This window comes from Schistocerca serialis, chromosome 1, assembly GCF_023864345.2.
Source record: "Schistocerca serialis cubense isolate TAMUIC-IGC-003099 chromosome 1, iqSchSeri2.2, whole genome shotgun sequence".
NCBI lineage: Eukaryota > Metazoa > Arthropoda > Insecta > Orthoptera > Acrididae > Schistocerca > Schistocerca serialis.
In genome coordinates this window covers 244,192,497-244,206,943 of record NC_064638.1, presented here as the reverse complement: position 1 = coordinate 244,206,943, position 14,447 = coordinate 244,192,497, and the positions used below count along the sequence as shown (strand labels likewise).

Sequence of the window (14,447 nt, the reverse complement as noted above, 5' to 3'; positions counted from 1 at the left end):
CCCATAACATTTTAATAGCAACTTGACCATATGAACATTGCATGTGACAGACTGTAGTAAAAAGAATGCTGTACGAAAGAACAGCACGCCCCCCCCCCCCCCCCCTCCCTCCCACACACACACACACACACACACGCGCACACACACAAATCAAAGGCTGAGCGAGTAATAAAAGAACTTATCAATGATGATGTAAAAATAACTGAGTTAGAAAACCCAGTTGTGTTGAAACCAATTCAATTGTTATGTGTACAGAAATAATGTAATCAAAATTTTTTTCCAGTGAACTAACCACATAATTTTTTACCATTGTCCCTTCTGCTGCTAAGACACAATGTGTAAAATTTAATGTTAGGATAATAATAGTGCATCAGGCTTTTACTCACTTGTGCACCTCTTTAATGAAATGATTTTACGTCATTAAATGCATTCAATTGCTACAAGATATATGTATTCACATTTTGAATTGTTTCAGTTCAGCAACATATCTTACATATTTTGGGAATTATAGCTCATAGATATCCAGAGAAAACTAATCAAAAGAGTCTGCTGAATAGATACAGCTTTGTTATAAGAAGCCAGGTGAGTTACAAAAAAAGATGCTTTTTCATATATGTTGTGGTACATGACACTGTTTTGTTCTGAAAAAGATATTTCTGACCTCTGTAAATAAAAACTGAAAATTGATACACTATGAAATGTAAGAGAGGATGACCTCTTGGTAGCTAAATATCTAGGTGAACACCATTGCATTGCAAGGGTAGTCACTCTAATTTTGTCTTTTTGGTATCAGTTCACATAATCTGTGTGATGTCATGGATTTTCTTATATTAGTTTAACATTATATCAGTGACAGGAACAATATGTTACTTAATCTTCATTATTACATAATTGTTGTATGTTGTCAAACAACACTCACATTTAAGAGTAGACTGCTTGATTTAACAAAGTCCTTATTGCCAAATTAGATGATTTTCCACAAAACCGACCAGCAAAAACATTTGTCTTCCCTCAGATAAACTTATTATAAGGCAGTTATATTTAGAGCTTTCAGTCCTTTTGCCACAGATTTTGCTTGTCTAATGTGGAGACTTTTTGTGATAAAAATATAGTGTACACTTAGGGCTTCCATTTGGGTACTTAACATTTTGTGGATATAAACTTTTATGTGGTAGTTATTGATTGTGCTAAGTTTATTTTCTTGTTAGCTAGTAGTTTAGTGTTAAGATATTGCTACTCTAATGTACACTTATTATTTACACAGAAACTGACATCAAAACAGTCATTTGTGCTTATCATTGGCTGTCTGAAAGGCCTGAGTGAGTTTCTTTATAAATTTGAACTTTGTTCTGATGATGGTGGTCAGAATACTGCTGTCTGTGTAGAAATACATGATTTATTAAAGCAGTTAATAGCAAGTTTGGACTCTCAAAAAAGAATTGCCCAGCGAAGTAAGTAATAAGAAAATTACATTTTATCTATTCAGCTAAAAACTAGTGCACTATTTTTTATTAATGTAGACCATTTTAAGAGTTGTTTATTGATTACATTTTCAATTAAATAACAATATTGCTAATAAGATATTGCACTAAGGAGAACAAAATAAAACTGTAAATATGTGATTAAAAATAAATTCTTCACCAATAATCTGAAAGTTGATGCGCACTTTCCATATAGTATGCCAGAGGTGCAGTGATTGTGGGATCTTGCATTTACATAATAATGGCACAGAAATCATGTTTTAAATTTTAAGCACAAGTTTCTCCAAGTGTTCATAAAGATGTGTCTAGAATTGAAATAGAGATATACTGAGGTATACGAAACACTTCTGCAGCTTATGAATGAGAAGGTCAAGAATCTTTACCAGGGATAAAGCTCGTACCCAATAATTCCAATGAGCAGTGATAACAAGCAACGAATGCCACAAGTTGTCACTATAATGGTGGTGATTCCCAGATGGAGAGGAATCACTGTCACCAATCCCAAACTCTTAGACCACCTAAAAAAAATATTGTCTGCAGTTTGTAGTCAAATCCAAATGATTTGGACTGCTGTCCCCATGTGTTGTGTTTCAGCGTAAGTGCACACAGCTCCTTCTTTTTCGTGCAACAATTGTGACACTTGGCGACTAGTAGTATGTGTATTCTCTGCAAATATCAAATGCAGCAGACCTCGCTTTGTATTATAGATATATGTTTTGGTCATTCAGATAAGCATTAGGCAGCAAATAATCCCATCATGTTGAAGGTGTAATATTAATTATTTATAACAGTCCAAAAAATATTCATGAACATTAAATTCCAAACTGTTATGCAGACTGGAAAAGTAAGTGGAATCTGAAGGCACTGCTGAGCAGCACTTGAGTACATACACAAATGAGTAAAAAATGATTGACAAACTCTGTGCAGTGAGGAATAACATCCCTAAGGCCGTGGTCACAGTGACACCGAAAACAGTTGCCAGACTCTGTCACCTGAGGTTACATAACTGCACTGGCCAACAGTTTGCCCACAGTGGGCCTGATTTCTTTTGGCAGTATTTGACAGCCATCGGGGAGGTTAGGTTAGGTCAGCATCTGTTCTATTTAGGAGGTTAGAATCTATTTTAACCTCCTTCGGTGTAGCAGATACCATGACGTCTCTCTGCTTGAAGACAGGTGATGCAATTAGGTTTTTACTATTAAAAAGGCACTGCATGCATGTGAATGAGCTAGATATAACTGAAAGAAATGTGGTGAGTGCTGTACACTCTTTCCTCAATTACTGGAATAACCATACAAGTTTTATAAATAAGAGATGAAGAGAGAAATATTCTTTTGCTTACTCGAGATGATTCATGGTGACATTGAGAAGAAAGATTACAAACACTTTGCACAGCTTCAGCCAAATTTGGCAAAACATACACACACTGAGATGATAAAAGTCATGGGATAGCAACAAGCACATGTATAGATGGTGGTAATATTGCATACATGAGATATAAAAATGGTAATGCATTTGCTGAGCTGTCATGTGTACTCGGGTGATTCATGTGTAAAGGCTTCCGATGTGATTATAGCCGCACAGCGGGAATTTACAGACTTTCAATGTGGACATTCCATTTTGGGAATATTAGGGAATTCAATATTCCAAGATCCATAGAGTCAAGGGAGTGTCAACAATATCAAATTTCAGGCAATACCTCTCACCATGGTCAATGCAGTGGCTGTTGGTCTTCACTTAATGACCGAGAGCAGCACCTTTTGCACAAGAGTTGTCAGTGCTAACAGACACTGCATAAAATAACCGTGGAAATCAATGTGGGACATATGATGAATGTGTATGTTAGGACAGTGCAGCTGGCATTACTTGGCTACGGTAGCAGACGACCGATGTGAGTGCCTTTGCTAACAGCACGACATTCTGTGCAGCACCTCTCCTGGGCTTGTGACCAAATCAGTTGGACCCTGGATGACTGGAAAACTGTGGCTTGTTCAGCTGAATCCCGAATTCATTTGGTAAGAGCTGATGGTAGGGTTCGAATGCTGTACAGACCCCATGAAGCCATGGACCCAAATGGTCAACAAGGCACAGTGCAGGCTGGTGGTGGCTCCATAATGGTGTGGACTATGTTTACATGGAAAGGACTGGGTCCTCTGGTTCAACTAAAATGATCATTGATTGGAAGTGGTTACGTTCACCACATGGAGACCATTTGCAGCCATTTACAGTCTTCATGTTCCCAAACAGTGATGAAATTTTTATGGATGATTGATTTGAAGAACATTCTGGGCAATTTGACTTTGCATCAGATGTTTATGGTACATAATTGATGAGTCAGTTTGTGTACAACATCCTGCGCTGCCAACACTTTCACAGTTGTGGATAGCTATAGAGGCAGTGTGGCTCAATATTTCTGCAGGGGAACTTGTTGAACCCATGCCACATCAAGTTGTTGCACAATGCTGGATAGAATGTGGTTCGATACTATATTATGAGGCATCCCGTTACTTTTGTGATCTCAGTATATGTTGGTTAACCTTCAGTGACTGTCATTCAGCGTGTGTGTGTGAAATTGTAGAATAAAGAATACTTAAAACACTGAAAAGTAGAAACACATATGCCACATTTGCAGACCACTTCGTATAACAGAATAACAACCCTGCAGGCATAAAAACACCAGTAAGCACTAATAATAATTCATAGGCAGCTAATGCCTACAAACAACAAGTCACAGAAGATCCACTACAGTAACTTTGTGTCAGAATTGATGTACACCATCTTTCTCACTTGAACACACAATTTTTGAGGATATAATCTAGGCCAAAAATTTCTGAAACAGATTTTGTCTGTGTTGCAGGTGACATGCTGCGTTAAGTATAGATGTGAGGCTGAAATCGCTAGACAGCCACAGAACATTCATTATGTAATATAAAATAACATTAATTAAATTTTTATGTTGTTTGAAACTTGTGGTCTCTTTGATGGATTTTTATTAAATAAGTTATTTAAAACTTCTGGTTTCCAGTAATGTAGCAATTTCAAACCATAGATTCACAGGACATGTCCCTGTTGTTGTCTTTCTCATCCTCAGGATGACATCAGCCCCTTGTTTCTTGTACTAAATTGAAAAATTTCTCGCATTCCATGTTTTGTATGTGAGAACCTTGATTGATTCAACTGAAAGAAACATACTGATTTGAATTCCATCAACTATTGTCCAAATTCAACTGAAAGAAACATACTGATTTGAATTCCATCAACTATTGCCCAAATTCAATTTCACTGAGACTGTGCACATACTGGTACACGGATTTGAAAATTTTGGCCATCTTCGGCCTGTGTTGGTTGTTGGAAGAATCCCCTGATAGTGGTGCCACTGTGACTGCATTGTAAGTGGATGTGTAATCATGTACAGAAAAAAAAGTTTCTGTCAACAACAGTAAGATGTCATCTTTAAAATGATTAAAAAGGTTTTGCCAAAGAGGAATTTGAGATGTTTTAGCAGCTGTGATTAATGAAGTTTGTTCAGTCCCCAGATGCTGCCCATGTTAATGTCTGTTGCAAGTCAGCGAATGCCAGTGAAACAAATAATATTTATAGGACATTCTGTCTGTGCCTCATTGTAGAATATGGAGGTATGAGGCATGCCAACTCTGTATAATGAGATAAGTGACAATTTGTGCCACCTTAATGAAGTTAATGTTGAGAACACCAAAAGTGTTTTGAAGAACAGCATTTATTGCACTTTGTTGCTAGTAAGGATCCATAGCAAATTGCCTGTAAATGAGCTCTTCTTGGCTCAGATACATCAATGACAAGGCTGTCACCCCAAGTGCTCAATTGCTGTAATGCCCCAAGTCAATGGTCTGTAGATGGTAAAGACCTCATTGCTGTGATCAATTGCCAATTCCCCCTGCATCTGCACACAATAAGCATAGTCACTGTACAGCTATTGTGAAGAGTATCTGGGCCTATACTATCATGCAAAACAAACTTATAAATCAAGTAAGTTGAACTGAAGAACTATTGTGAGGGAACTATGTTAGGAAATTATTCACCTAGCTGATGGCCCAGTCCTGAGATATTCAAATTATACACTTATGATGCTACAGGCAGCACAGATCTGCGCTGCTACTGACATTAGAACTACAGAATTGCAAAAGAACCAAATAAGTGCTCGTGTCATTTGTGCAGTAATTAATAGCACAAAAACTTTTACAAAATATAAAAGCAAAACTTTAGAGCAAGTGCTTAGCATTTGTCATAACTACAGTGCACTGTGGCAAGCAGTCATTCAAACTCAATATGTAGAGTCTGTATGCAATTTCCATTTCTCCAAAGGAGGTTTTCTGGTTTGACAGTATTATTTGAGTACTTGTTGTAGCTATGTTTCTCGAAAGTGATGAAGTTGTTGCCTAAACTTAGCCACCTATTATTCTGGACATCCTGTGCTGTGTTAACATCTATATTTCTTATTTAATGTATGCAACCCATCGATAGAGTAAGCTACATCCTTCTGAAGTATAGGGCAAATGAAAGAATTGTTATGAGAGCTAGAAAACATCTTGTTTAATCCATATTTGGGAACATTTCACTTTCGAGCATTGTGTCTTACTCAGACTCTGAGGACCAAGACTGAAGCTTTTGCTGCATATTGAGTGCTGTCGAAAACACAAAATTCTGGCTGGTCACCCTCGGGCACTTGAGCTACAACAGACTCAACTCGTGCTAAACATCACCAGCTACTGACACAGCATTGCTGGGTTAGCATTCCACAGGCAACCTCAGATTTTTCTTTAGTACAAATATATAGAAAGAATTCCGATGTCCCTTGTGAGAGATCAGGGGGAACTCTAATTGATTACACAAGCAACAGAAAATGACATGCAAGTGACTGGTGTGGCATCAAATTGAAAGGCTTTCACCATGTTGAGAGCAAGCAGCATTTAATTTTATTTTATTGATGTCCTGGTTGCTGGCACTTATATGGTCAAGTACAAAGTACTCGTTTTCCTGTTGTGAAACATTAACTGGAATGGGAAGATATCTTATTTTCAACAGTGGCACCCATGAAGTTACTAGGGTCTTGATAATTTTGCATCCATTTTTGGTGGAATCCCCACCTATTTTTGGTGGAATCCCCATCTATTTTTGGCAAAACAAGCATCCATCTTTGGCGAAATTTGCATATTTTTTTTGTTTTTATATGATTAGACATACAAACTTAAGATGTTATTATGCTATGTGTTGGTAGATGAAGCCTTACTGCTTTGAAATAACTTTCTGGCAAGGGGGGAGTTTTAGACTGGAATGTTTAATACTTACGCAAGTGATTGCTTCTGTTGAGAAACAGCAGCATTTTCCTGCCGGTGAATCGAGTGCTTCTCTGCTTTAAGGAGTTTCTTAAAATTATTTTTCTTTTCTCTCTCTAGTCAATAATTGCAAAATCTGCAGAACATTAATTTCAACATTTTGCGGATATTCATAAACGTGCAGCCTATAGTTGACAATGTTACAGATAGTGCCTACAAGGCATTTAGTGTAGAAGTTAAACTGAAAATAACTTTATTCATGAGTTAGTTGAAGAGTTTTGGCACGGTCATAATATGTTGAAATATTCGAATTTCTGAGCATGATAGTGCAAAGTACAGACACTGTAAACTGACAGTTGGCCACAAGCGTAAGCAAATCGAAACGAGACTTACAATCTCCAGAGTGGAGAGGAGTAGTACTGGAGAACAAGTGCTGCCTGCCTCTCATAGGGCAACCTGGCCACTTTTCTATGAAAGCAGAACTGACACATGGTCATAAGATTGCTGACCCCTTCTATTGATGCAAGGGTCATAATCAGACTCTGTGATGTGATACAATAAGTCTGTTTATTCATTTCAAAATAGAAAAGAAAACGATGAGCAACACACAAACAAAGCATTTGGTAAAGGTGAGTGTGCAATTGCTTTCTGTAGTTGGCAGTGTCGTCAACAAGGTTGTTCCAGCCTGATATCTATCAGTATTATACACAACCACTGTTAAAAACTTCCACTACCGAAAACTGTAATGTTAATTGTGTCTGAATTATACCAATTTTTTAACTGTAGCTAGCAGACAAATGTACATGTTACTTTGTAGTAAAATGCTAGATCTCATGGCTGAGTACTATGTTCCATTACACGGTGTGTATTTCATATAAACCATTCAACCACCTACAATTGCTGTGGCCCTGGAGCATAAAGCAAACTGTTACATCATTGTGTTTGTGCACTTATTATATTGCAAAAACATACTCACACACATTACCCTTCCAGATTGGGCTTTGCCCAAAAATGGGCAATACCAGTAAACAGAAAATTGGTTAAATTTTAGATTTTTTATATGCAGGAAATAAAGTTATTTCAAATTATATCTGATAAAATATAAGGAGCAGTCAAATGAAAATGAGCCAAATGAAAACACAAGAAAGCAAACCATTTACTATTTCAAAAATAATTGCCATGCTGTGAGAGAAGACAGTCAATGCCTTGAAGGAAAAATGTTTGTGGTGCCTACGGAACCGTGGTTCTATCCAGGCTTGCACTTCTTCATCTGAAGCCAGGTGACGGCCATGAATGTCTTTCTCCAGGACTCCAAAAATATGGAAATTGAATGGGGGAGAGATAAGGACTGTACATATGATGTTTAATGGCTTCTCAGTGAAACTTCTGCAGTGCAGTTGAAACAACCTTGGCAACATATGGATGGGCAGTATCCTGCAACAGAATGATGCCATCTGTTGACACTCCTGAGTATTTGGACTTATGGCCTGCTTCAATTTGTCCATATATCTCTGTGCATTAATTATAGTGCTGTGTTCCAAAGGTTCATGAGTAGTGGTCCCTTGCAGTCCAAGAAAAAGATTATTATTTTCTGGAGGTGGCATGCACTGCTTTTGATTTTTTTCACTGGGATGAAACCATGTGCATCCATTGTTGGCTTTGATGCTTGTTCTCTGGCTCAAAATGGTTAAACCATGTTTCATCTCCTATGACAATATGGGACAGGAAATGATATGGTTCATTGTGTTACCACTACAGGTGCTGCTGTGATGTCGATGTTGTGTTCAACTTCTACTCCTCCACCAGGCTGTGAGGAACCCATTGTGTGAAGATCTTAAGGAACTTTAGGATCTCTGCCATGATGGTGTGAGTGGTACTGTGACTGATGTGTACCATGAGCCAAATGTCTTCCACCATCTACTGTTTCTCATGGCAGCAACTGCTGCAACAATGAGAGAAGGGGCAGTGGCACAATAGGTTTATTCTGGCTGAATGCTGTCTTTCAGTGGCACCTGACTTTGAAATCGTTTATTTCGTGCAACCAAGCACTCATTGTTTTTGCCATACACAGCAGATATTCAGTTGCGAATTTCACTTCCTGATATTTCTTCTGCAGTGAAAAACCACACTACATCTCACTGTTCCTCTTTCCTAGCCTCCATAGTGAAGTCTGACGCACATATGACTCACTGACTCATGTCGAGCACATCTAACACAAATGGCACAGAGGTGAACATTGCATTGTTCCTTCGTGATTCCCAATAGAGTGCACATACTTAACTGCTTTGGCAATATCTGCACTATGCTCATTATATAGTCCATCTCAATTTCATTTTATTGCCGCTTACAGTTCATCGGAATACAATTCGCTATGAAATAGCATCTACTAAATAATTTCGTGTTGTCACATTTTGATGTAGAATTCGCATCTATGTTCAGATTTATTACAAAATGTGAATTTTTCAGATGCCTAGCAGTAGGTATGTAGATAAAAAAGGAAATTATTTCTGTAGTTTGAACTTAGAAATGTCATTGACTAGTTACTCTTGTGGAAAGTAAAGTATGATGTATGTGTACACTAGTCATATGTTCATGAACAGTTGATTTAGATATGCCTTCATAGTAGCACATAGCATCCCATTTACCACTAATAATAGCAGCGACTTCTTAAGATATAGATGCCACAACACACATTGTTGGTTTGTATAACTTCCTGACAGATGACACCTCAAGCACTGCCGACAGCTTGCAGAGATTGATTGGAGCTGAGTACAGGGTATGCACTGTTGGTGGCTTCTGTATCCTGTAGCAGTCAGGTGACTGTGAATAGTATGGCTGCTAATTAGTTGTTGTGGTTGAGCATAGAATTGATGGGTGAGAAACAGTGCACCTTTTTCCTGTTGTAGTCCGTTATAGTCAACAACAGTACCTGCCACTACACATTGCTACCCATGACAGTTAACTCTGCAGTGGCAGAAATCACTGAATTGTGACATACGACACTTTAAAAGGTCAGTACATGCATAACCTTGGAGATAGTATCCTACAAATGTAGTACCTACATTCGGGCTATGTCACTGTATCTTGCCCATCCTGTGCTCAATTAGCACACCAATAGCCAGCAGATGTCTGAGGATATTCCAGTCTGGTGACATCATGACAAAAGTGCTCGTTCTCTAACACTGCAGCTCTTTCTAATTAAGTTGCTCATCAGTGATAACACATTGGTTTTAGTGATTTAATAAACTACTTTCCATTTGTACATATATTGAGGGACTGTAACTTTGAAAGTCAGGCTTTAATGCAGTGAAAAATCCATGCAGTGACAAAAGTTAAAATCTGTACAATTGTCCTGTATTACCAAATGTTTGGTTACAGTCAATCTTGTTGCTATGTTGGTAGTGGAGACCTGTTCTTATCATTGCTGTGGCATTTATCATCACAACGTGTTGCAGCTGATACTTTGTTACCATGTGGCATGTAGGTGAATGCATGATTCCAGTGTTCAAATCAAAAGCTGAGAAAGTTGAAATACAAATGATTTTACTGCATTTACTAACTGCAATAAACTTCCAGTATAGGAAAAATTTGATTGCTTTTGTGCACCAACTGTAACAATTAGTATTTGTATCACAATATTTATGCAATACATTGTCTAATGTTCTCAATTTTTTAAATTAGTAATGAATACTACTAATGTCTGCTAATGCATACTACTAATGTCTGCTTCTTTTTATTCATGTAAAGTCTCCTCATTCATGCCCCTTCCTCTTTGGCGAGATGATTTTCTTTCTGTGATAACTCCAACACAGCTTAAAAATTGTTACTGTTTCTTTCTCTCAGAATTAGAAATTTGCTCTCTTTTGTTTATGCAGTTTACATTCTTGTTCAGAATGACCTTGCAGTGAGTCACTGACTTACATCCTCTACAAGGTACAGTCATGTTAATGTGACCACCTGTCAGAAGCTTGAATAACCACTTTTTGCTGTGTGGACATGCAGGAAAAGTCAGTGAGGTTCTAGAAGATACTGATGGGTATAGGGAACCATGCAAACTCTAGTGTTATATTCCGCTGTGCGAGGTTTCTAGGTTGGGTAAATATGTTGCGAACAGCCTGACTGAAGTGATCCCACAGATTCTCAACTGGGTTTAAATCTGGGGGAGGGAGGGGGGTGGGGGGTGGGGTTGGTGGCCATGGAGTATGATAAACTCATCCTGATGTTCTTTGAAGAATGCATACATTCTGTGAGATATTGCGTTGTCCTGCTTGTAGATACTTTTGTGCTAGGGAAAAACAAGCTGTGTATAGGGTGAATGTGGTCCACTAGGATAGATGCATTCTTTTTTGATACACTGTGTCTTCCAGAATGACAAGATCACCCAGGGAATGCCGTGAAAACATACCCCAGACCATAACGCTCCCTCCTTTGTCCTGAACCCTTCTGACAATTGTTGCAGGACAGTACATGCCAAAGGCAAGCCGTCCAGAGGAGTATAAAATGTAATTCATCTGAAAAAGCTATGGCACTACTCAATGGACATCCAGTTGCTGTATCGGTGTGCAAAATCCAGCTTTGGTCAGCGATGAACAGCAGTCAGCATTGTTGCATGAACTATGTGCCTGCTGCAGAGGCCCATATGCAGCAACATTTGCTGAACTTTCATTGAGGACACACTGTTGGTAGCCCCTTAGTTCATCTGGACATTCAGTTGTTCAACACTTCCACGTCCATTCACCCATACACATCTTTGCAGCTGTTGTTCACCCCTATCATCTATTGCTCATATTGCAACACAGTTGCCTCAACACGAGTTTTGGATAGCACCATTTTGCCATGCACTGTATATTTTAACCACGACGGCAAGTGATCAGTTTACAAACTTAGCTGTTTCAGAAATGCTCGCACCCTTTGTCCGAAAGCCATGTTGTGCCCTTTTGGACATCAGGTAAATCACTCTGTTTCCACATTATGACAACGACTGTCCTTTTTTGTGCATCCTCTGACACACCCTCCACTACCAGTGTTGCCACAAGCCATCTGAGAGGGGTTATTGCATGTCAATGTCGAACACAGGCATTGGTCACATTGTGACTGGACCATTAACTACAGGATTGTCAGACCCTCAACTAACTCACTCAGATTCAAACTACATAATCTAACAAAACATTGAGCTTTAGTACTGAACGTTGTAGTAGCCTGATTAAACAATGGGCTTGAATTCGGTTGGGTTGGCTTGAAATCTTTTTCCAACCATTCTGATTTTGTTTTTCTGCCCATAGCTTTCTTTGAAGGTAAGTGGGTGTGGTTTTGGAATGACCGATGCCCTCTTGGACATGTACCCAATAATTTTTTTGCTATGTTTTCATTACCTCACTATTAAAAAGTTATTAAGCATTATGGACAATGGAGTAAGAAAAAGTGATGTTAGTGCCTCGTGAAGAAACAAGAGTTGTTACTTCTCCATGTTTAATGTTTAAATTTGTTGTAGATCCGATAGTATTATTTTTGTTTGTAAATATGATGAATGTATTAGTAAGTGCTTATTTGTAAGTTTTGTTGTGTGATTCATATTTATTTAAAACACTGTCTCTGGTTCACAGTTGCTTTGTCCATTATTGAACTACATGGAAATCACTTTGCTGAAATGATGTATAAGGAATACAAATGGTGGCATTCAACTTTACTGCTATGGATTGAAATGCCTGACAAAGACAAAAAAGCAGGGATCGCAGCTTTGCAAAGCTTCTATGACATTATTGCAGATGTATTGTGTAAAGAAACAGATGACAGGGCAAAAACAGTGTTTGAGGTATGAGGTTTGTAATACAATTTAAGTGCAAGCACTTACATAACCAATAGGTACTGTACTGCTTCCTGTGAAAAGGAAGAAAGTGAAAATATTGTCTAGTGTTTGGTGTCACTTGTAGGTGTCTTGCCTCTCCTCCAGACATTCTCCTTTTTCCATTCATGGTTGATGCTGTAGTAAGTATAAATTAAGAGCTCATAAATGAGTGGCTAATAAGGTTTTATTTTTGTAAGTTTTTGAGTGGTTCAAGATTTACATTTTTTTTTGTCGTTGTCTCCAGATACCTGTTATAGACTTCTGCAACAGAGTATAAAAACTCTGTTCTATAACTCGGAGAGAATTCATAATCTGTAGGAAAATTGTGTGTACTTCAGGTAGTGTATTTGTGAGTGCAGAGTTTGCACTAAATTCACTGATATTATTAACACTAAAAACAATCAGCAATCTTAGTAGACAAATATAAGAATAACTAGGCCCCTGAAGAGGCTTACAGAAGATGTGAAGAGGCTTAGGGAAGATGTGAAGTTACTAGTTTTACACAATATTATTACTGTACCCACCTGTTGAATAAAAACTTCATTCACCTTAGCTGCATTACCCAAAAGATTGTGCCATTCAAAATATGCTAGCAATCCTGTCTTCAGGCCAACACACTCCCCCGAGGGAGCTCACCGCTCTGTGGTGGGTTCAGGCTTATCTACCATGGGGTCCCAGCCATTGCAGCGTTTTCCCCCTTCTGTGCTGCATGTCTATCTTCTTGCTATTCTTTTTCCCCTCCATTCGGGAACATGTCTAGGGTGTTTTTCAGAATGTGTTCTGCATTTTCAGTGGCTGACATCAGAAAATTCTCACCACTGTTTTTCATTTCTCTTTTTCTTCCTTCATTTGCCTTCTCCTATCCTTCCTCCACATCAGCTTTGAGGTTCCTCTTTTGCTTCTTCCTCCCTGTGCACACCTGAAGGCCAGCCCGCATGTCTGATGTGTAAAAGGTGACTGGGTAATTCATAATTCGCAGCCCTGGGTCGACAGGTAGGGTCTGCATGTACCCTGGGTTCAGGCCAGGCTCAGGGAGAGGTGATTGCCTGAGCTGATACCTTCCCAAATTGCTGATTTGTCCCTCTGTCAGGTGTTTGGGAGGTGTGTCTGAGGAGGGGGGAAGGCTCCAGTTGGAAGGAGCTAACTATTGGAGATTCTGGCAATCATGGGCGATTTTTCTCACAATGAACCAGTAATCATATTCATAGTCAGTGTCTAACAAATATAAACTGGATGAAGTTCCCGATTCAAAGACCGTGCCAATTGCGCCATGTTTCCTAGTGGTATCATGTACTAAAGGAGGTCAATCCTTTGCAACGGTAAATCCAGTCTTCTTCAGAAAGGTGTTGATGCAATTGCCGGCCGTGTGAAATACTGCTCCCGTTTACGCAATGGCACTTTGCTTTCAGAGACTGCCTTTGATTCTCATGCACAAACACTGCTTGCCACTTTGTTTCTCCATGGTTATCCTATTCGTTTCACCCATAGAGCTCTGAATTCTTTCCTTGGTGTTATTTACACTAGGCTGCTTGATGGTCTGACTGAGGCATAAATTCTCTCTGGTCAGGGTGTCATTGCCGTCCATCGGGTGATGAAAAAGATGGATGCATCCTTAGTGCCCACACGCACTTTTTTTCTTACTTTTGATAGTGATGCTTCCATCCAAGATCAAAGCAGGCTATGGAGTTATCAAAGTCCGACTGTACATTCTGATCCCGATGCAGTGTTAACAGTGTCATTGTTTGAACCGTACTCAAACATCCTGTCGACACCTGGCCAAAAGTGTAACCTATGGTAGGTATGCTGCCT

The 14,447-nt window shown here is 38.8% G+C and overlaps 1 protein-coding gene across 1 annotated transcript in view; it reads left to right on the top strand.

Moving 5' to 3' along the window:
• Positions 1-334: 334 nt before the first annotated feature.
• The window catches only part of LOC126463715 (DNA-dependent protein kinase catalytic subunit-like), a 475,012-nt gene continuing 460,899 nt past the window's right edge, over positions 335-14,447 (top strand). The window contains exons 1-4 of the mRNA XM_050096185.1: positions 335-338; positions 476-582; positions 1,265-1,451; positions 12,397-12,605. Coding sequence (XP_049952142.1) covers positions 335-338; positions 476-582; positions 1,265-1,451; positions 12,397-12,605 — 507 coding nt within the window. The remainder of the gene's footprint in view (positions 339-475; positions 583-1,264; positions 1,452-12,396; positions 12,606-14,447) is intronic.